A 24404-nucleotide genomic window follows, 5' to 3' on the forward strand; every position below is an offset into this window, starting at 1 on the left:
GTTGAATGGGGTTTGCCATTTATTCTGGCAAGCTCTGTAACACGCACTCCACTCTCATATAGTATTTCAATGATTTCTTTCTTGAATTCGATCATGTTCCTCACTTTCCTTACCAAAGTGCTGGCACTAGCTTTCCTTGGGCCCATGGTGACTTATTTAGCAGTCGCAAGCCCCAAAAAATAATGAATTATTATGAAATGTATTGTATGAACCCGTGGGGTGATGGTCATGCAAGGGTAAACAATGGCACACTGAGTGTGAATGGTGTGGGAGATTGACTTTGTGTGCGCGCTGACGGGCGGATGCGTACCAGATGGTCGCCGAATCACGAGTCCAGTGATGAACCGCGAAGCTAAATTTTGCCGGAAAAACTTGCCAAAAGTCAGATTTCACGAAGGTCGCGGCCACTGAATGGCGGGGGTCCACTGTATTTACATTTACGTGAGTGTTGGCTAAAAAAATAAAAAATAATTTTTCTTCCTTTCTGTAGCTACATTCATTAGGCACCTTTTGGCTCTCTTCTTGAACTGGTTCATGCTATGACTGGCTTTGACATGTGCAGGCAGTCTGTTCCATTCCTTTATTGCTGTACAATAAGAGGTGTTTGAAGCCTGGGTCAATCCCGGTCCCGTAGTTCTATACCATGAGCTCAGCTCACTCAGATAAGCTGTGAGCAGTAAATTTGGGCCCAGATATGAGAGAATAGATCTATGTGGTAAGTTTGCACCATATAAAAAAATCCTGCAGCAAGCAGTGCGTAATGGGGGAAATACTGTGACTTTAGTGTACGTATTTTCATATGGTTTTTATGGTTGCATTCTCGGTTTCTTAGTCTCATTTGATAGAACAGGAGATTTATTACCGAAGTAGAGATGATTTTGATTGGTTTCAGGACTAAAAGATGCTTGAAATTGAGCTCAAAGTAGAGGAAATGTTCAGTTTTTGCCAATATTCCAGAGTACACAAATGACATCACTTGTCCAATATGTGTCCATCTGCCTAGTTTAATATGCTTTTAGGAATGCAGTGACATTATTTATACAATTATTATAATATATTAGTTTGCTTAACAGCAAATTTTCTGTTTTTTGTGTGCATAAAAATTCTAATTGGAATTCACGTGTAATATTGGAGAGGCCTGGGGACGTAACTGCATTGTTTATTCTGGATTCAATTTTGAAATTGGCATTTCTAGAATTTTGTGTGAAATTGGCCAAATTACTAATTTCTTATAACTTTTATGGGTAGTTAAAATAATTGAATGGGTGGTTTCTTGCACTCAATTGATAGAATGGAAGCCATCCTAGCAAAATAGCTAAGAATTTGGTTGACTGAAATAATGTAATTGGCCTAAAATCAAACTCAAAGTCGGAAAAATTATAAGCATGTAAATATTACTGACACAGCAAAATTCGCAAAAGCATAATTTTGTCAGTTTTTCCATCAAATTTGGTACTTTTTGTTTTACTACATTCAGAAAAAGATTCTCTACCATTTAATAAGAAGAAATTTATTTTATTTAAATTTTTTGACCCTGAGAGCAAGTTTGAGAGCAAGGGGTTCCAACCCTTAAAGGGTTATGTATGTCATAATATTTTGGCTTCAGTTGATTTATTGAACAATGCTGTAATAATTGGAGATAACACATGTGAAAAGCTTTCTTGTATATTAAAGGCAATATACGTGTTTTGTTTCCAGCTCAAAGTTTCAGTGACAGTGATTGAATGAATGATGATGAATGTGTTTCCTTCTTTGGATCACTTTGCCTTGGCAGGAGATGGCTGTTAAGGTAAAAAAAAAAAAAAAAAAAGTACAGTGCTGAGTTATTACCTGTTATATAATGTTTTTAATTATTTTAATGCATTTTATGATATTGTAACAGCAAGCTTGTATGAAGGATTACGCGAGCCAGAAACAGTAGTGGACGACATCTTTATTCGGAAGTTCATGACGGGCACATGGCACAACTTGTTTGTGTCAGAGGTGAGCACATTATTTTTATGCTATTAATTATAGGGGGACTGGAAAGCCTATAGCTTATGAAGGTTCCAAGATATGCAGTCACTCATTCAGTTACTGACTTCATCCACTGATCCTTAAACTACCTGGAGTTTACCTGGAGAGAGTTCCGGGGGTCAACACCCCTGCGGCTTGGTCACAGACCAGGCCTCATGGTGGATCACAGCGTGATCAACCGGACTGTAACTGCTGGCTTCACACAATCCAACGTACGAGCCACAGCCCGGCAGGTCAGGTACAAGTGATGAATATATCATAATGTTGAGACTTTGGCATACTGTACATTAATTCCCTTATACAGTGTGATATTTTCCAATGCATTTTCAGTAGGATGTACTATTTTGCATTCTGAAAAAATAAAGTGTCATTTCTTTGTTTGGAGATGGTCGAGCCATTTTAACCTGTTAACTGTCCGAACGTAGATCTACGTTTTTTTCCGCTAGTGCTCCAAATGTAGATCAGTGTTTTATTTTTCCTGCCTCCAAATTTGGGATGATTTGCATGAGATGCCTGGTCAGTATAAAATGGGTCTTAACATTCGGTGTGTGCAGTATTAAAAAAACCTGGGACCACTTAGTACTTTGTGGGAGCACCAGTTCAGTTGAGTGCCAGCTAGAGCAAAGAGTGTGGCAAACACCAGGGATTCATTGATGTCATGTCTTATTAACACTCCCCTTTTAAGAAGAAAGTGATGTTGACCCCGAGTTTAGTGGCTTTGAGATGGATGTGGCCACAAGTGATTGAGGAAATATCAAAAACCTCTGTAATAACCAATGTGCAACATTTGTGCCACATACTTTCAGTTTTGATGCCACTAGTAGTGTCATCCTGCCAGAATGTTCAGGAACCAGACGCGACGACTCTGCATCATGTACAATACCTGTTAGTTCATGAGTGGCTCTCTGAGACAGAAAGAGAGACAAGTAGACACACAGATGGACAGATAAGCAGAGACAGATAGACAAACAGACAAATAGATAGATATGTTTATATGTATCAGTGAAAACAAACAAAGCCAAGACAGTGCACGATCAGCAAATGTCACTGCTGCACTATCAGCAGTAAAGTGACACTCAGTCTTACACCATGCTTCAAAGAGCTTCATATATACTCCAGCGTGTCTAAAACATTGCCGAGACCTATAAATACAGTGGAACCTTGACTTAGGAGTGTCCCAACTTACGAGCTTTTTGAGATATGAGCCGTCCCTGCGTTGATTTTTTGCTCTGAGTTACGAGCCAGCTCCCCCCTCCCTCTTCCCCCTAAACCCAAAACCTGGACACCTCACTTGTTTATCTATGATTTCATGCTTTAATTCCATGGAAATCATTCTCTTTTTCTTCTCAGCAATAATAATATAATATTATTACAGTCAAGTCACTCAGTAAGTCAATCAAGTCAGTCAGGAAGTCAGTCAGGTCACTCAGTAAGTCAGTCAAGTCAGTAAGTCAGTCAAGTCAGTTCAGTCGGTCAGTCATTCAGTAAGTCAGTCATTCAGTAAGTCAGTCATTCAGTCAGTCACACAAACTCATGTTAACTTCTTTTTCTGTGTACAAAGTAACTCTTCATTACGGCTACAGGTTATCTCTTGTTAAATATCTTGGTTAATTCTAAGACTTAAGAGCTTATACCTCTTCATGGCACTTTCAGCAACACTGTTATGGCTACTGGGTGTCATGATTGCTTGGCAGATACAAGATATAGTAATTAAAATATCATAACACAATTGACACACACAGCTGCCTTGTAGCAGAGAAACACTGGACACCTATGGGATGGTGAGGTGGTGTCAGGGAGTGGTAGGGGATGGTGGAGTAGTGTTGGGGAGTGGTAGGGGATGGTGGGGTAGTGTCCGGGAGTGGTAGGGGATGGTGGGGTAGTGTCCGGGAGTGGTAGGGGATGGTGGAGTAGTGTCAGGGAGTGGTAGGGGATGGTGGAGTAGTGTCGGGGAGTGGTAGGGGATGGTGAAGTAGTGTCGGGGAGTGGTAGGGGATGGTGGAGTAGTGTCGGGGAGTGGTAGGGGATGGTGAAGTAATGTCGGGGAGTGGTAGGGGATGGCGGAGTAGTGTCGGGGAGTGGTAGGGGATGACGGAGTAGTGTTGGGGAGTGGTAGGGGATGGTGGAGTAGTGTCGGGGAGTGGTAGGGGATGGTGGGGTGGTGTCAGGAGTGGTAGGGGATGGTGGGGTGGTGTCGGGGAGTGGTAGGGGATGGTGGGGTGGTGTCGGGGAGTGGTAGGGGATGGTTGGGGGTGGTGTTGGGGAGTTGTAGGGGATGGTGGGGTGGTGTCTGGAAGTGGTAGGGGATGGTGGGGTAGTGTCGGGGAGTGATAGGGGATGGTGGGGGTGGTGTCGGGGAATGGTAGGGGATGGTTGGGTGGTGTCAGGGAGTGGTAGGGGGATGGTGGGAGTGGTGTCGGGGAGTGGTAGGGGATGGTGGGGTGGTGTCTGGGAGTGGTAGGGGATGGTGGGGTGGTGTCGGGGAGTGGAAGGGGATGGTGGGGTGGTGTCGGGGAGTGGTAGGGGATGGTGGGGTGGTGTCTGGAGTGGTAGGGATGGTGGGGTTGGTTTTGGGGAGTGATAGGGGATGGTGGGGTAGTGTCAGGGAGTGGTAGGGGATGGTTTGGTGGTGTCGGGGAGTGGTAGGGGATTGTGGGGTGGTGTCGGGAGTGGTAGGGGATGGTGGGGGGTGGTGTCGGGGAGTTGTAGGTGATGGTGGGGTGGTGTCTGAAAGTGATAAGGGATGGTGGGGTGGTGTCTGGGAGTGGTAGGGGACGGTGGGGTGATGTCTGGGAGTGGTAGGGGATGGTGTGGTGGTGTCTGGGAGTGGTAGGGGATGGTGGAGTAGTGTCGGGGAGTGGTAGGGGATGGTGGGGTGGTGTTGGGGAGTAGTAGGGGATGGTGGTGTGGTGTTGGGGAGTGGTAGGGGATGGTGGGGTGGTGTCAGGGAGTGGTAGGGGATGGTTGGGTGGTGTCTGGGAGTGGTAGGGGATGGTGGGGTGGTGTCTGGGATTGGTACTGGGTGGTGGGGTGGTGTCTGGGAGTGGTAGGGGATGGTGTAGTAGTGTCGGGGAGTGGTACGGGATGGTGGGGGTGATGTCTGGGAGTGGTAGGGGATGGTGGTGTGATGTCGGGGAGTTGCAGGGGATGGTGAGGTGCTGTGGGGAGTGGTAGGGGATGGTTGGGTGGTGTCGGGGTGTGGTTGGGGAGGGTGGGGTGGGGTCAGGGAGTGGTTGGGGATGGTGGGGTGGTGTCTGGGAGTGGTAGGGGATGGTGGGGTGGTGTCTGGGATTGGTAGGGGATGGTGGGGGTGGTTTTGGGGTGTGGTAGGGGATGGTGGGGGGTGTTTGGGTGTGGTAGGGGATGGTGGGGGGTGGTGTTGGGGTGTGGTAGGGGTTGGGGGTGTTTGAGTGTGGTAGGGGATGGTGGGGGGTGGTGTTGGGGTGTGGTAGGGGATGGTGGGGTGTGGTAGGGGTTGGGGGTGTTTGGGTGTGGTAGGGATGGTGGAGGGTGGTGCTGGGGAGTGGTAGGGGATGGTGGGGGTGGTTTTGGGGAATAGTAGGGGATGGTGGGGTGTGGTGTGGGGGAGTGGTAGGGGATGGTGGTGGGTGGTGTCAGGGAGTGGTAAGGCATGGTGGGGGGTGGTGTCGGGGAGTGGTAGATGGTGGAGTTGTGTCGGGGAGTAGTAGGGGATGGTGGGGGTGGTGTTGGGGAGTGGTAGGGGATGGTGGAGTGGTGTCGGGGAATTGTAGAGGATGGTGGGGGTGGTGTTGGGGTGTGGTAGGGGATGGTGGGGTGTGGTGTGGGTGAGTGGTAGGTGATGGTTTGGGGTTGTGTTGGGGAGTGCTAGGGGATGGGGGGGAGGTGGTGTCAGGGAGTGGTAGGGGATGGTGGGGGTGGTGTCGGGGAGTGGTAGGCGATGGTGGAGTTGTGTCGGTGAGTGGTAGGGGATGGTGGGGTCGGTGAGTGGTAGGGGATGGGGGGGGGGGTGTTGGGGAGTGGTAGGGGATGGCGGGAGGTGGTGTCCGGGAGTCGTAGGGGATGGTGGGGGTGGTGTTGGGGAATGGTAGGGAATGGTGGGGGGTGGTGTCGGGGAGTGGTAGGCGATGGTGAAGTTGTGTCGAGGATTGGTAGGGGATGGTGGGGGTGGTGTTTGGGAGTTGTAGGGGATGGTGGGGGTTGTGTTTGGGAGTTGTAGGTGATGGTGGGGGTGGTGTCGGGGAGTGCTAGGGGATGGTGGAGTGGTGTCCAGGAGTGGTAGGGGATGGTGGGGGTGGTTTTTTGGGAGTGGTAGGGGATGGTGGGGGTGGTTTTGGGGTGTGGTAGGGGATAATGGGGAGTGGTGTTGGGGTTTGGTACAGGATGGAGGGGGTGGTGTTGGGGTGTGGTAGGGGATGGTGGGGGGTGGTGCGGGGGTGGTAGGGAATGGTGGGGGTGGTAGGGGATGGTGGGGGTGGTGTGGGGGTGGTAGGGGATGGTGGGGGTGGTGTGGGGTTGGTAGGGGATGGTAGGGGTGGTGTGGGGGTGGTAGGGAATGGTGGTTGTGGTGTCGGGGAGTGGTAGGGGATGGTGGGGGTGTTGTTTGGGAGTGGTAGGGGATGGTGTTGGGGTGTGGTAGGAGATTGTGGGTGGTGGTGTTGGGATGTGGTATGGGATGGTGGGGGTGGTTTTGGGGTGTGGTAGGGGATGGTGGGGGTGGTGTTTGGGTGTGGTACAGGATGGTAGGGGTTGGTGTTGGGGTGTGGTAGGGGATGGTGGGGTGTGGTGTTGGGTTGTGGTAGGGGATGGTGGGGTGGGGTGTGGTAGGGGATGGGAGGTGTTTGGGTGTGGTTGGGGTTGGGCGGTGGTGGTGTCTGGGTGTGGTTGGGGATGGTGGGGGGTGGTGTTGGGGTGTGGTAGGGGATGGAGGGAGGTGGTGTTGGGGAGTGGTACTGGATGGTGGGGGGTGGTGTTGGGGTGTGGTAGTGGATGGTGGGCGGTGGTGCCGGGGTGTGGTAGTGGATGGTGGGCGGTGGTGCCGGGGTGTGGTAGTGGATGGTGGGCGGTGGTGCCGGGGTGTGGTAGTGGATGGTGGGCGGTGGTGCCGGGGTGTGGTAGGGGATGGTGGGCGGTGGTGCCTGGGTGTGGTAGGGGATGGTGGGCGGTGGTATCTGGGAGTGGTAGGGGATGGTGGGGGGTGGTGTTGGGGTGTGGTAGGGTTTGGTGGGGGGTGGTGTTGGGGTGTGGTAGAGGATGGTGGGGGTGGTGTTGGGGTGTGGTAGGGGATGTGGGGGGTGGTGTTGGGGTGTGGTAGGGGATGGTGGGGGGTGGTGTTTGGGCGTGGTAGGGGATTTTGGGGGTGTTGTTGGGGTGTGGTAGGGGATGGTGGGGGTGGTGTTTGGGTGTGGTAGGGGATGCTGGGGGGTGGTGTTGGGATGTGGTAGGGGATGGTGGGGGTGGTGTGGGGGTAGTAGGGGATGGTGGGGGGTGGTGGGGTGGTAGGGGATGGTAGGGGGTGGTGTGGGGGTGGTAGGGGGGTGGTAGGGGGGTGGTAGGGGGTGGTAGGGGGATGGAAGGGGGGTGGTAGGGGGTGGTAGGAGGGTGGTAGGGGGGAGGTAGGAGGGTGGTAGGGGATGGTAGGGGATGGTAGGGGATGGTGTGGGATGGTAGGGGATGGTAGGGAATGGTGCGGGATGGTAGGGGATGGTAGGGGTGTGGTAGGGGATGGTGGGGGGTGGTAGGGGGTGGTAGGGGATGGTAGGGGTGGAAGGGGATGGTGGGGGGTGGTAGGGGGTGGTAAGGGTTGGTGGGGGGTGGTAGGGGCTGGTGGGGGTGGTAGGGGGGTGTTGGGGGGAGGTAGGGGGTGGTAGGGGGGTGATAGGGGATGGTGGGGGGTGGTAGGGGGGTGGTAGGGGATGGTGGGAGTGGTAGGGGATGGTTGGGGGTGGTAGGGGATGGTGGTGGGTGGTAGGGGATGGTGGTGGGTGGTAGGGGAGGGTAGGGGATGGTAGGGGGTGGTAGGGGATGGTAGGGGGGTGGTAGGGGTGGAAGGGGATGGTGGGGGATGGTTGGGGATGGTAGGGGATGGTAGGGGTGGAAGGGGATGGTGGGGGGTGGTAGGGGGTGGTAAGGGTTGATGGGGGGTGGTAGGGGGAGGTAGGGGATGGTGGGGGTGGTAGGGGGTGGTAGGGGGGTGGTAGGGGATGGTAGGGGGGTGATAGGGGATTGTTGTGGTGGGGGGTGGTAGTGGATTGTTGTGGTGGGGGTGGTAGGGGATTGTTGTGGTGGGGGGTGGTAGTGGATTGTTGTGGTGGGGGTAGGGGAGGGTAGAGGGGTGGTAGGGGATGGTAGGGGGTGGTAGGGGATGGTAGGGGGTGGTAGGGGATGGTAGGGGGATGGTAGGGGGTGGTAGTGGGGTGGTTGGAGGTGGTAGGGGGTGGTAGTGGGGTGGTTGGAGGTGGTAGGGGGTGGTAGGGGGGTGGTAGGGGATGGTAGGGGGTGGTAGCGGGGTGGTTGGAGGTGGTAGGGGGTGGTAGATGGTAGGGGGTGGTAGGGGATGGTAGGGGGTGGTAGGGGGGTGGTAGGGGGTGGTAGATGGTAGGGGTTGGTAGGGGATGGTAGGGGATGGTAGGGGATGGTAGGGGATGGTAGGGGATGATAAGGGTTGGTAGGGATTGGTAGGGGATGGTAGGAGATGGTAGGGAATGGTAGGAGATGGTAGGGGATGGTAGGGGATGGTAGGGGATGGTAGTGGTTGGAAGGGGATGGTAAGGGATGGTAGGGGATGGTAGGGGTTTGTAGGGGATGGTAGGGGATGGTAGGGGGGTGGTAGGGGATGGTAGGGTATGGTAGGGGATGGTAGGGTATGGTAGGGGATGGTAGGAGATGGCAGGGGATGGTAGGGGGGTGGTAGGGGTGGTAGGGGATGGTAGAGGGTGGTAGGGAGGTGGTAGGGGATGGTAGGGGATGGAAGGGGATGGTAGGGGGTGGTAGGGGGGTGGTTGGGGGTGGTAGGGGATGGTAGGGGGTGGTAGGGGGTGGAAGGGGATTTTAGGGGGGTGGGTAGGGGATGGTAGGGGATGGTAGGGGATGGTAGGGGATGGTGCCTCTATTTGTGCAGTCTGCAACATAAGGAGGCGTTCAAACCTCTCAAACTGTTCCTGAGAGATAGGACCAGTGGGTAGTGGAGGAGTAGGGAAATTAACATGGTCTGGACGGTCCTTAGGTCGGACACTTCGTCCAGCCATCTCTAGAGAGTCTAGATCTGGTCTAGGATAAGTTGATACAGGTGTAGCATACACTGTACTAGTATTAGGCTGAGTCACCCAACCAGCTACACTCTGTACTATAGTGTCAGTGAGGCGGGAAGGTGTGAGCGGAGGTTCACTAGGCTCAGACACTTCTGCCTTAGTTGCTCTTTCTTCTACGTCATCAAATAGAGTCATACTTCCTAATTGTGACACTAGGCTTTCTGAATCTGAATCATAATCAGACATCTCTGTATGAGCAGGAAACAATATATCTTTAATCAGTGCTCTGACAGTTTCTGCGGTGTAATTCCTGTTATACGTCACACCGAGATATTTGGCTACTCGCCAACACGTCTGAAGTTTTAATGTACTTAACTCAGACAAAGTCAGAGTATCAATTAACTGTTTCACTTTGGCATACATCACGAAAATAATTGTACTACGAGAGAGTGATTATGGGAAATTATAATCCTGATAGGAATTTTAGTGTTGGTTGTCTTAGAGTTAGAACTCATAAACAGTATTTCCATCTCCTTGGATCAAGAGACTCAGTCAGGTACATATATCCACCTGGTATGTTGTACAAGACTAAACTCAAAGTCTTCAGATTAGGAAAGTACTCAGTGTTTGATCAGAGTTACTAGTATGTCAAACTGGACAATTTCTCCAACACCTTGGATCAAGAGCCTCCCGGACAGGCCCCCATTTGTTACAAAAAATGCGATTCTTAAAGCTTAGAGATCTCCAGTGAATACTAGAAAGGACTGCCCTTCTAGCATCCAGCCTGTTACTGGGTTTTCGTAACAAGTAGTCAGTATCCTTGTCCAATTATCCATTAGAAATTCAGTATTATTCAATAGTGCTTCAGGATTACAACTGGTAGGCTACTAACTAGAGAAAATAAAATTTAATAAATTTATTAAATTTATTAAATTTATTAAGACTTTGCAAAAGCCTTCGACAAGTGTGACCATGGCGTAATAGCGCACAAAATGCGCGCTAAAGGAATAACAGGAAAAGTTGGTCGATGGATCTATAATTTCCTCACTAACAGAACACAGAGAGTAGTCGTCAACAGAGTAAAGTCCGAGGCAGCTACGGTGAAAAGCTCTGTTCCACAAGGCACAGTACTAGCTCCCATCTTGTTCCTCATCCTCATATCCGACATAGACAAGGATGTCAGCCACAGCACCGTGTCTTCCTTTGCAGATGACACCCGAATCTGCATGACAGTGTCTTCCATTGCAGACACTGCAAGGCTCCAGGCGGACATCAACCAAATCTTTCAGTGGGCTGCAGAAAACAATATGAAGTTCAACGATGAGAAATTTCAATTACTCAGATATGGTAAACATGAGGAAATTAAATCTTCATCAGAGTACAAAACAAATTCTGGCCACAAAATAGAGCGAAACACCAACGTCAAAGACCTGGGAGTGATTATGTCGGAGGATCTCACCTTCAAGGACCATAACATTGTATCAATCGCATCTGCTAGAAAAATGACAGGATGGATAATGAGAACCTTCAAAACTAGGGAGGCCAAGCCCATGATGACACTCTTCAGGTCACTTGTTCTATCTAGGCTGGAATATTGCTGCACTCTAACAGCACCTTTCAAGGCAGGTGAAATTGCCGACCTAGAAAATGTACAGAGAACTTTCACGGCGCGCATAACGGAGATAAAACACCTCAATTACTGGGAGCGCTTGAGGTTTCTAAACCTGTATTCCCTGGAACGCAGGAGGGAGAGATACATGATTATATACACCTGGAAAATCCTAGAGGGACTAGTACCGAACTTGCACACGAAAATCACTCACTACGAAAGCAAAAGACTTGGCAGACGATGCACCATCCCCCCAATGAAAAGCAGGGGTGTCACTAGCACGTTAAGAGACCATACAATAAGTGTCAGGGGACCGAGACTGTTCAACTGCCTCCCAGCACACATAAGGGGGATTACCAACAGACCCCTGGCAGTCTTCAAGCTGGCACTGGACAAGCACCTAAAGGCAGTTCCTGATCAGCCGGGCTGTGGCTCGTACGTTGGTTTGCGTGCAGCCAGCAGCAACAGCCTGGTTGATCAGGCGCTGATCCACCAGGAGGCCTGGTCACAGACCGGGCCGCGGGGGCGTTGACCCCCGAAACTCTCTCCAGGTAAACTCCAGAGGTATATTATCAAATTAAATTAAATTAAATTAATCACAATAATCAAAATAATATCAATTCTCTCGAGTACAATATTATTGTGCTGAAAGCACATATCACATTTATAATTCTTAAGTACCGTCTGGTACATTAACATTTAATAAGATATTACAAATATGTACAAGTTTGTGTATGCGTGTAAGTGCTCTAAGTAGTTCGTTATGTCTCACGACTCAACTAGACTTAAACAAGTGACTGACAAAGTCCTCTCATAAACTAACTTCTTAACCGACTGGCAACCAGAACAGTCTGCTTGAACAACAAAAAGAATGCTAAGCCCAATAGCAATACAACAAGCAACTGCGACACAGAATCAGGAACAAGGAGATAATATAACGACACTAAGTAGGGACCATCAGCAGATCCTCCACAAAAGTTACAAAACTCCCATACTACTGAATCTAAGTTCAGCATAAGAAAATCCCCGACTGTGATATTACACAGAAACCAGTACAAATTAGGTCAGAAGCTAAAGCTCAGGACCTGAGATGTTTCGAGTGTCTATGTGACACACAACCTCAGTACAACGTCGAAAATCACAAAGTCTATAGAAGGTTCTGTGAACAGAGTTCTACAGAACTAACAAGAATAATGAGACAGACAATCTGTCCAACCACCAAGCGAGTCTAGAGCAGACTGAATACTTCAGGCGAGGTGAGGACACCCCCCCCCTCGATCACGTGATAGCTCAGTGGACAGCAGTCGCCCAGCAAGAAGCCGGCAATATAACGAGCAAACAGCGATAATTACAGTAGTTAGACAATCAAGACTTGAACTGAGCACATAATATGTTACATCCTACCTAACAAAGGAAACTACGTCAAATAACAATATAAAGCAATACATTTACGATTTAGCTATTATCGCAAATATAAGCAATATAAAATTAAATGAAAAGGTAATAATTATATATATACATAATAATCATTGCAACCATTCAGGGGTTGCAACAGTGGTCTACTCTATTATTGTATTAACAATACAGCTTCAGTGGTGGTCTACTGTATTATTGTAATAACAATACAGCTTCAGTGGTGGTCTACTGTATTATTGTATTAACAATACAGCTTCAGTGGTGGTCTACTGTATTATTGTAATAACAATACAGCTTCAGTGGTGGTCTACTGTATTATTGTATTAACAATACAGCTTCAGTGGTGGTCTACTGTATTATTGTAATAACAATACAGCTTCAGTGGTGGTCTACTGTATTATTGTATTAATACAGCTTCAGTGGTGGTCTACTGTATTATTGTATTAATACAGCTTCAGTGGTGGTCTACTGTATTATTGTAATATTATAATGACGATACAGCTTCAGTTCCTTTACTTAATAATGACATTAATAATTATAATAATATTATACTACCAGTAATATATTATTATTATTATTATTATTATTATTATTATTATTATTATTATTATTATAATGATACAGCTTCAGTTTCCTAAATTAATAATAACAATAATAATTTTAATAATGTTATACTACTAATAATTTATTATTATTATTATTATAACGATACAGCTTCAGTTCCCTAAATTAATAATAATAATAATAATTATAATATTGATAGAGCTTGAGTTCCCTAAATTAATAATAATAATAATAATTATAATATTGATAGAGCTTGAGTTCCCTAAATTAATAATAATAATAATAATTATAATATTGATAGAGCTTGAGTTCCCTAAATTAATAATAATAATAATTTTAATAATATACTACTAATAACATTTTTTTTTTTCAACAAGTCGGCCGTCTCCCACCGAGGCAGGGTGACCCACCGAGGCAGGATGACCCACCGAGGCAGGGTGACCCACCGAGGCAGGGTGACCCACCGAGGCAGGGTGACCCACCGAGGCAGGGTGACCCACCGAGGCAGGGTGACCCACCGAGGCAGGGTGACCCACCGAGGCAGGGTGACCCACCGAGGCAGGGTGACCCACCGAGGCAGGGTGACCCACCGAGGCAGGGTGACCCACCGAGGCAGGGTGACCCACCGAGGCAGGGTGACCCACCGAGGCAGGGTGACCCACCGAGGCAGGGTGACCCACCGAGGCAGGGTGACCCACCGAGGCAGGGTGACCCACCGAGGCAGGGTGACCCACCGAGGCAGGGTGACCCACCGAGGCAGGGTGACCCACCGAGGCAGGGTGACCCACCGAGGCAGGGTGACCCACCGAGGCAGGGTGACCCACCGAGGCAGGGTGACCCACCGAGGCAGGGTGACCCACCGAGGCAGGGTGACCCACCGAGGCAGGGTGACCCACCGAGGCAGGGTGACCCACCGAGGCAGGGTGACCCACCGAGGCAGGGTGACCCACCGAGGCAGGGTGACCCACCGAGGCAGGGTGACCCACCGAGGCAGGGTGACCCACCGAGGCAGGGTGACCCACCGAGGCAGGGTGACCCACCGAGGCAGGGTGGCCCACCGAGGCAGGGTGACCCACCGAGGCAGGGTGACCCACCGAGGCAGGGTGACCCAAAAAAGAAAGAAAATCCCCAAAAAGAAAATACTTTCATCATCATTCAAGACTTTCACCACACTCACACATAATCACTGCTTTTGCAGAGGTGCGCAGAACACAACAGTTTAGAAGCATATACGTATAAAGATACACAACATATCCCTCCAAACTGCCAATAATATATTATTATTATTATAATGATAGTGCTTCAGTTCCCTAAATTAATAATAACAATAATAATTATTTTATTATACTACTAATAATACATTATTATTATTATTATTATAACAATAGAGCTTCAGTTCCCTATAATAATAATTATAATAATTATAATATTGTAATAAAGTTGGTAGAATTACCGACAATATGTAAAGTAAAAGGACACAAGTGCAACTAATGTGACATTTATTGTGGCAACGTTTCGCTCTCCAGGAGCTTTATCAAGCCATTACATGGCTTGATAAAGCTCCTGGAGAGCGAAACTTTGCCACAATAAATGTCACATTAGTTGCACTTGTGTCCTTTTACTTTACAATTATAATATTGATAGAGCTTCAGTTCCCTAAAGTAATAATAATAATAATAATTATGATATTGATAGAGCTTCAGTTCCGTAAATTAATAATAATAATAAAAATGCATAATACATACTAATTCAGCTTCTGCTAGTTGGCACAGCTGGTAAGCAGTAAACATGTTTACATCCCTGTGGGTTCAATTCTCTCATGCTTGTTTGCATTTTTTTACAGTCATTTGGCCAAATTTCTTTTTTCTAACCATGGGTCATAGTGATCTACTGCAGTTATCCTCCAAAATACTCCATTTTCTCTTAACCCTTTCCGGGTTTTGGCCGTACTAGTACGGCTTACGCGCCAGGGTTTTTGACGTGCTAGTACGCATAAATTCTAGCACCCTCAAATCTAGCAAGAGAAAGCTGGTAGGCCTACATATGAAAGAATGGGTCTATGTGGTCAGTGTGCTCAGTATAAAAAAATCCTGTAGCACACAGTGCGTAATGAGAAAAAAAACTTTGACCGTGTTTTTGGTTTAACCCTTTCAGGGTCCAAGGCCAAAATCTGAAGTCACGCACCAGTGTCCAAGAAATTTTGAAAAAAAAAAAAAAATTATTTTTTTTTACAGAATTAAAGAGCATATTTTTGTGAAGGTAATAAAACAAAAAAAAATAGAATCTGATCAGTACTTACCGAGATACAGTGCCAAGAAGTTTGTAGAAAATGATGTGGTGGCGGCAACATCGACGAATTCCACATACGCGTATTATATTATTTTGTTGTTTTAGTTGTTTTTTCTTTTCTTTTCCAATTTTTTTCTATTCCTACTAACATTTGGGGCCTGAGAGACCAATACTGTATATAATTGATATATATATACTCACTGTATTGAACACAATAACCGCACTAAAGTTATTATCATATTATTGTTTACCACTGTTGTTTATTACAATAAACATGCACAAATATTGTATAATACTAATGTTCTATCATATATTTACATATTTACAATCACTGGACATGGTTTTAGAACTGCTGGAGCTTGTGGAACTCCTTGAAACAAGGCACCATGCACAGAGGCACCTTACATTCCTCACACATAAACCGAGTGTCTTTGCGTCTTTGTTGCTGTCGTTTTGTTTGTGCACAGACAATGCATCTCTTCTGAGCAAATTTCTTTTGAGTTGAAGGAAGCTGTATTATGAAATGATCACCTTCTCTTCTCAAACGCTTGGGTATATTGTGATGAATTCGAGGACCATGTTGTATTGCAGGTGTTGTTACCTGGTACTTCATTATGAGTTGTCTGACAACAGACAAACAAAATTCACCATACGGTGGTCTGTTACCAGTCTTTATTTGGTACATATTATATGCATTGAGCATTGAAATGTCCATGAGATGGAAGAAAAGTTTCATGTACCACTTGTAACTCTTACGAACACAGTCAACAAAACCAATCTGCATGTCACACTTGTCAACCAAGCGCATGTTTTGTGTATAATCAATCACTGTCACTGGTTTTCGAATACGTTCATTAGTCACTCGATCAACTTTGCCACTGTCTTGCATTTCATTACGGTGAATGGTTGTCAATGTGACATCTCGTTTGTCATGCCACCGTAATGCCATGATGTCATTGGCAGTAAACACCTGCACGTCATCACCACGAACACCTGCATTGAGCCTGGGCATATGTTTACGATTAGAACGCACTGTGCCACACACATCTGTCTTGTTCACTCGCATGAAATCACTGAGTAATGGGCTTGTGTACCAGTTATCGGTATATAATGTATGGCCCTTACCAAGATAAGGTGCCATCATGTTTCTCACTACGTCACCTGATATACCCAATAACATCTTGGTATCTTTCAATGTTTTACTACCCGTGTATACAACAATATCCAACACCAGGCCACTGTCACAATCACAGAGTACAAACAATTTTATACCAAAGCGGTTCCTCTTGCTCGGTATATACTGCTTGAATGACAGTCTACCTTTGAACAAAATCAAAGACTCGTCAATTACAAGATTCTTGAATGGATAAAAGTATATCCTGAACTTTTGTTTGAGATACATGAAAACATTTCTAATTTTGTATAACCTGTCACTTCTGTCAGGCCTGGTTTTGTCAGAGAAGTGCAACATACGTAACAGTAAGATAAACCTGTTCACTGGTATTATTTCACTGAAGGATGGGGTACAAATTAGCCGATCTGTGGACCAGTATGCTTTTATATTATGCTTATAGACGTGAGGCATAAACATTATTGTTGCAAAAAGCAAATACATTTCTGCAACAGTCGTCTCTTTCCACCTGTGTAGTCTTGACTGTGGTGATAAGATCGTATTTGCCATGGTGTACTGAAAATACTTATTACTTTCCCTGACAATAATTTCCATCAATGGCTGGTCAAAGAATAATTCAAAGAATTCCAGTTCATTGGCCGTGGTTCCAAGGGGACAGGTAGGTAGAATTCCACTTTGCGAGTCATCAAAGTGGTGAGGGCTAGGAACAAAATTGGGATTTTGCTGCCAATCCCAGATACGGTTTGCTGGTGGATACTGGACATCATAGGCTGGTTGTACGGGTGGTTGTGGCGGGCTGGTGGGTGACGCTCCGCTTTGTCCTTGAACTGACGAGTCAGCAGCGTGGGTTCCCGCGTGGCACAGCGAGTCACGCATGGCGGTGCCACTACCACCACCAGCCCCACTAACACCATCCACTGATGTCTGTGGCCCATCCATGCCAAGTGTAGCCACATCATCCTCACTATCACTACCTAAAACGGGTGTAGGGCCACGGGATGTACTCCGGGATGTACTCCGGGATGTACTCCGTCCCCTGGGCACAGCATAGGGTACACTACCCGAGCGCATGCGGCGGCGAACATACCGACGCTTCACTGGTGAATATGTTTCCTCACTATCACTACTCAAATGATCGTCGAGCGCAATAAAATCACAATCCACGTCAGAATCATCGTCATTACTGAAGTCAGAGGCCAGGCCCCGGGAAAATATTAGTTTTCTCTTACGTTTAGGAACACCCGACGGTGAGTCACGAGTGCCCACACCAGAGGTAGAAGGTCGAGGATCGTCGGGGTTTTCTGCACTATTATCGATATCCTGGTCATTATTTTCGGTCACTAACTTATCAAAGCCGTAGAATTCGTCTTCATTTCCACTTCCATCAGTGTCAGAACTATCAGACAGGAAGAGGAGAGTCCCAATTTTCCGGGGAGTGAGAGCTGACTTGCGACGAGGCATGGTGAACAAGGGTGACTGAGCCGGAGTTCCCAGGCGCCTAGATTTTTTGTTTATGGCACACACCCACGGCGCAGACCCATTCTCTCATATGTAGGCCTATGAGCGCTTTCGCGCTAAATTTGATGGCGCTAGAATTTTGGCGTAGATCTACGGTTTGGACACTCACCGACCAGCCATAGATCTACGGGACGGACCCTGAAAGGGTTAAAACAGCGACTTTGCAATGTATTTTCGTATGGTATTTATGGTTGTATTCTAGTTTTCCTGGTCTTACTTTATAGAATGGAAGACATATTACAGAAATTGAGATGATTTTAATTGGTTTCACAATGAAAAGTACCTTGAAATTGAGCTCAAAGTAGCAGAAATGTTCGATTTTTGCCAACGTTCAAAAGTAAACAAATCATGCCACGCGTCCAATACACGTCAGCTGGTGAATCTAATATTCTTTCACAAGTGTGCTGGTATTATTTATATCATTTCTGCACTAATACAGTAGTCTGCATAACAGTAAATCTTCTATTTTTTTGTGAGAATAAAAATTCAAAGTGGAAAGCAAAAGAAATGTAAGAGGGGTGTGGGGATGTGACTAATGAACAGAGGAAATGTTATTTTAGTGCCAGAAATGTCTTTCTTGTTTATTCTGGACCCTATTTGGAAATTGGCATCTTTTGAAATTTGTGTGAAATTGGCAAAATTGCTAAATTCTGACCACTTGGATAGTAGGAATCGGTAAATGGATGGTTTCTTGTACTCATTCGATAGAAAAAACGGAGTTCTAGCAAAATAGTTAAGATTTTTGTCAACTAGTACACTGGAATTGGCCGACAATAGGGCTCAAATTGGGCAAAATCGCCGATGCGTAAACGTTGTTGAGACCGCTGACTTTGCAAGAGCATAATTCCATAAGTTTTCCATCAAATTTCATACTTTTGGTGTCATTATGATCGGGAAAAGATTCTCTATCTTTTCGTAAGAAAAATTTTTTTTTTTTTTTTGAAATATGGCCGACCCTGAAAACAAGTCTCTGAGAGGGCCTGGCAACCCTCAAAGGGTTAAAGTAAGAACATGGGAAGATACTGTAGTCAAATTGGGACAGAAATGGTGGACACTTCTGCCGCTGCCTCTGCCACCATATTATGGCCTATTTTATTCATTCTAGAGTACATATCATGTTTCTGTGCTAATTATATTGTTTATTATGTCATATTAGATGAATTGTGATAGATAAATAAGCCGTATAGTTGATAATAGCGTCATATTCAAGTATTTTTTCTCGTCTCTCAAGAGTGCAGGAACGAATTAATGGCTTTTCAATTAATTTAAATGAGGAAAATTAATCTGATATAAGAGTAAATTGAGTTACGAGCTAGCTCCTGGAACGGATTAAACTCGTAAGTCAAGGTTCCACTGTACTTTGTATATATTTCTAGACAATAGTAGGTGACCAAGGCAGGTGAAAATGTTCACCTGTCAGTGTTTGTGACTATTTAACCCTTTGAGGGTTTTGGTCGTACTAGTACGTCTTACGCGTAGGGGTTTTTGACGTACTAGTACTCATAAATTCTAGCGGCCTCAAATCTAGTGGGAGAAAGCTGGTAGGCCTTCATATGAAAGAATGGGTCTATGTGGTCAGTGTGCACAGTCTAAAAAAAATCCTGCAGCACACAGTGCATAATGAGAAAAAAAAAAACTTTGACCATTTTTTTTTAATAAATCAGCGACTTTGCAGTGTATTTTCGTATGGTATTTATTGTTGTATTCTAGTTTTCTTGGTCTCATTTTATAGAATGGAAGACATATTACAGAAATTGAGATGATTTTGACTGGTTTTACAATGAAAGGTGCCTTGAAATTGAGCTCAAAGTAGCAGAAATGTTCGATTTTTACCAAACTTCAAAAGTAAACAAATCGTGCCAAGCGTGCAATACACGTCAACTGGTGAGTCTAATATTCTTTCACAAGTGCACCAATAATATTTATACCATTTTTTACACTAATGCAGTAGTCTGCATAACAGTAAATCTTATATTTTTTTGTGAGAATAAAAATTCAAAGTGGAAAGCAAAAGACTATAAGAGGGGCCTTGAGACGTGACTAATGACTAGAGGAAATGTCATTTTAGTGCCAGGAATGTCTTTCTTGTTTATTCTGGACCCTGTTCGGAAATTGGCATCTTTTGAAATTTGTGTGAAATTGGCAAAATTGCTAAATTGTGACCACTGTACTGGATAGTTGAATTTATAAATGGGTGATTTCTTGCACTCATTCGATAGAAAAAATGGAGTTCTAGCGGAATATTCATGTTTTTTGTCGACTAGTACAGTGAAATTGGCCGAAAATGGGGCTCAAAGTGGGCAAAATTGCTGATGCGTAAACATCGCCGAGACCGCTAACTTTGCGAGAGCATAATTCCGTAAGTTTTCTATCAAATTTCAAACTTTTGGTGTCTTTATGATCGGGAAAAGATTCTCTATCTTTTCATAAGAGAAAATAATTTTTTTTTTTTTTAAATTTGGCCGACCCTGAGAACGAGTTTCGGAGAGGGCCTGTCGACCCTCAAAGGGTTAAGTACTATTTCAGTACAGTAAACCGTCATTTAACACAGTACTAGTTACATTCCTGAAAATGCCGTGCTAGGTAAAAAAACCATGTTAGATGAACTGAAGAACTTATGGGAAAAATAGGGTTATGTTCCTGAGAGCCCCAAAAAAGCCAAACAGCTTTTTCTTTAGGCCTCCACCTCTTACAAAAATAAAAGTGAATATGTGATTGTAGTTCATCATTGTGGTGTATTATGTTGTTTTTAGTGCTTAAGACTACAAATGTGACAGAAATAATAGTATTTCTTACCTAAAATTGTGGGTGTGTGTGTTTGTGGATGATTGTGAAGAGAGTGGAGAGTTATGCTGTGGTCCTACTTGTTTGAGGTGGATGGTAGAGGTTCTGGTACTGAAGTTGATGGTTGTACTGGAGTGTCTAACTTTAAGTTATTCAGTCAGTCAGTCAAGTCATTCAGTCAACCAGTCAAGTCATTCAGTAAGTAATGGATTTAAATTAGATAAGTTTAGATTTATAAAGGACATAGGAAAGTAGTGGTTTGGAAATAGGGTAGTTAATGAGTGGAACAGTCTACCTAGTTGGGTTATTGAGGCTAGGACTTTGGGTAGTTTCAAATTTAGGTTGGATAAGTACATGAGTGGGAGGGGTTGGATTTGAGTGGGACTTGCACATCAGAGCTTATTTCTTGGGTAGCATTGAAAATTGGGTTGGGCAAATGTTTTGTTAGTGGGATGAATTGTAAAGGACCTGCCTAGTATGGGCCAACAGGCCTGCTGCAGTGTTCCTCCTTTCTTATGTTCTTATGTTCTTAAGTCAATAAGTCAAGTCATTCAGTCAGTCATGTCATTCAGACAAGTCAGTCAGTCAGTCAATCAAGTTAGTAAGTCAAGTCATTCAGTTAATCAAGTCATTCAGTCAGTCAAGTCAGTAAATCATTCAGTAAGTCAGTCAAGTCATTCAGTCAAGTCATTCAGTAAGTCAATAAGTCATTCAGTAAGTCAGTCAAGTCATTCAGTAAGTCAGTCAAAGTCATTCAGTCAGTCAAGTCAGTAAGTCAAGTAAGTTATTCAGTCAAGTCAATAAGTTATTCAGTATCAACATCCGGGGTCCCAGACTTTTCAACATCTTACCAGAAGATATCAGAAACACTGCTGGAACAAGTGTTGAAGCCTTCAAGAGGAAACTAGACAAGTATCTTCACCAGGTGCCAGATCAACCAGGCTGTGATGGATATGTGGGGCAGCGGGCCTCCAGCAGCAACAGCCTGGTTGACCAGGCGAGCACCAGACGAGCCTGGCCCATGGCCGTGCTCAGAGAGTAGATATACTCTCGAATTTCTTCAAAGGAAATTCTTCAAAAGTAAGTCAGTAAGCTATTCATTCAGGTCAGTAAGTTATTCAGTCAAGTCAGTAAGCTATTCATTCAAGTCAGTCAAGCCATTCAGTAAGTCATTCAGTAAGTCAAGTCATTCAGTAAGCCAAGTCATTCAGTTAGTCAAGTCATTCAGTAAGTCAGTCAAGTCAGTAAGTCAAGTAAGTTATTCAGTCAAGTCAGTGAATTGTTCAGTCAAGTCAGTAAGCTATTCTTGCAGGTCAGTAAGTCATTCAGTAAGTCAGTCAGTCACACAAACTTATGTTTACCTCTTTTTATGTGTACAAAGTAACACTTCATTATGCTAAAGGTTATCTCTTGCCTAATATCTTTGTTTTCTTAGTTAATTCTAAAACTTAAATGCTTATACTTTTTTTGCCACTTTCATCAACACTGGTATGCCTACTGGGTGCCATGATTGCTTGGCAGATACAAGATAGAGTAATTAAAAGATCAAAACACAATTCACAGAGCTAGCTTGTAGCAGAGAATAACTGGACAAGTATGAAGTACGAATGCTGGGATGTTGGGGTGGTGTTTGGGGGTGGCAGGGGATGGTGGGAGGTCTCCCCCGCTGATCCACAACAAGGCGGCCGCTTGAGGAAAAGGGATTTGTTTTCCTTCCCGCAAACTGAACTGTGTTAAATTAATTTTACAACTTGTAATATAAATTTGTGCTGCAATTCTTCAATCGTGCTGTACCCGAATCGTGCCAAATAAACTAGTGCTAAATGACGGTCTACTGTACCTAATATTATTGTCAGAACAAACATTGGCTATGAAATCACAAGAACTACTACAAATTGTAATTATCAGAACATAAAAATTATATACAGTGGACCCTCGTTTTTCGTAATTAATCCATTCCAGAAAGTGTGACTATTTCCGAAATTGATGATTTTCGAAACCATTTTCCCCATAAGAAATAATGTAAATACAATTAATCCGTTCCAGACACCCAGAAGTATTAAAACAAAAATTTTTTACATGAAATATAGATGTAGTACATAAACGATACAATGGGACATGATGAATGAAACATTAACAGCATAACACTTACCTTTATTGGCAATTCTTCTTAGTGTGTGGAAGACTGGAGGAGAGAGATTGAATTACTGTTTGGAAGGGGAATCCCCTTCCATCAACACCTCAGGTACCAAGTTCTTTTCTGAGGTTACTTCTCTTCTCTGTTTCTTAATGCCACTAGGACCAGCTTGAGAGTCACTGGAGTCCTGTCTCTCAAAAAAAGTGTCCAGGGAGCTCTTTTTCTGGTGTCTCTTTAAAATTTTCCTAAAATGGGCCAAGACTTTGTCACTGTACATGTTGCCGACATGGCTTACAACGGCCTTGTCAGGGTGATGTTTCTCTGTAAATCTTTCCATCCTACTCCACATTTCAAAAATCTCCTTAATTTCTGAAGAAGGCAACTTCTTCCATCTCTCTTCCTCTTCCTCTGCAGCAATATTTTGAGCTGTGGTCTGTTGCTGTTCCAGCTGAAGCTCTTGCAGCTCATCAGTGTTTAGCTCTTCTTTGTGGTCCTCCACCAACTCTTCCACATCCTCCAAACTCACATCCAACCCCATGAAACTCCCCAGTGCCACAATAGATTCCACAACTGCCATAGGCTCGTCAGGGTCAACCCCAAACCCTTCAAAATCTCTCTTGTGGACACAATCTGGCCACAGTTTTCTCCAAGCAGAGTTCAAAGTCGTGGTTGTCACTCCCAAACAAGCCTTACCTATAAGGCTTATGCAATGGAGGATACTGAAGTGATCTTTCCAAAACTCTCTTAGGGCCGAGTGTCTGAGGTCACATTAAAGCACTTTTGAAACATTGCTTTGGTGTAGAGTTTTTTAAAGTTTGAAATGATCTGCTGGTTTATGGGCTGGAGGAGAGGAGTGGTATTAGGGGGCCAGAACTTTACTGTAATGAAGCCAGACTCCTCCAGAATTAGATCATTCAAGTTTGGAGGATGAGCAGGTGCAATGTCCATTAGCAGGAGGCACTTGAGATCAAATTTATTTTCCAGGAGGTAATTCTTCACACTAGGGCCAAACACTTCATTGAACCACTCGACGAAAATTTCCCTTGTGACCCATGCCTTATTATTAGCTTTCCAAAACACACACAATTTACTCTTCATAACATTGTTTTTCTTGAACACTCTGAGATTTTCAGAATGGTACACTAGTAATGGCTTCACTTTGAAATCCCCCTAGCATTACTACAAAACATGAGTGTCAGCCTGTCTTTCATAGGCTTGTGTCCTAGCAGTCCCTTTTCCTCCTGAGTAATGTAGGTCCTCTTTGGCATTTTCTTCCAAAAGAGGCCTGGTTCATTACAAATGAACACTTGTTGGGGTTTTAACCCTTTGACTGTTTTGGTCGTATATATACGTCTTATGAGCCAGTGTTTCAGACGTATATACAGTGGACCCCCACATACCGATGGCACCACATAGCGATTAATCCGCATACCGCTTGCTTTAATCGCAAAAATTTTGCCTCGCATACCGCTTAAAAACCCGCTCACCGATTTTCGTCCGAGATGCGTCCAATGTGCACCCTCAGCCAGCCTCACATGTGCCGCCCATGCCATTGTTTACCAGCCAGCCGCCGCGGTAACATTCAAGCATACAATCGGAATATTTCGTATTATTACAGTGTTTTCAGTGCTGTTTCTGGAAAATAAGTGACCATGGGCCCCAAGAAAGCTTCTAGTGCCAACCCTACACCAATAAGGGTGAGAATTCCAA

General features: G+C 45.2%; 1 protein-coding gene across 1 annotated transcript in view; it reads left to right on the forward strand.

Annotated features, from left to right (window-relative positions):
• mRpS24 (mitochondrial ribosomal protein S24) overlaps positions 1–24404 on the forward strand; it is a gene marked incomplete at its 5' end in the record, with an annotated part of 80093 nt that overhangs the window by 16965 nt on the left and 38724 nt on the right. The window contains 1 exon segment of the mRNA XM_070085292.1: positions 1883–1983. Coding sequence (XP_069941393.1) covers positions 1883–1983 — 101 coding nt within the window.

The sequence above is a fragment of the Cherax quadricarinatus genome, chromosome 15, assembly GCF_038502225.1.
Source record: "Cherax quadricarinatus isolate ZL_2023a chromosome 15, ASM3850222v1, whole genome shotgun sequence".
In the NCBI taxonomy this organism is placed as follows: domain Eukaryota; kingdom Metazoa; phylum Arthropoda; class Malacostraca; order Decapoda; family Parastacidae; genus Cherax; species Cherax quadricarinatus.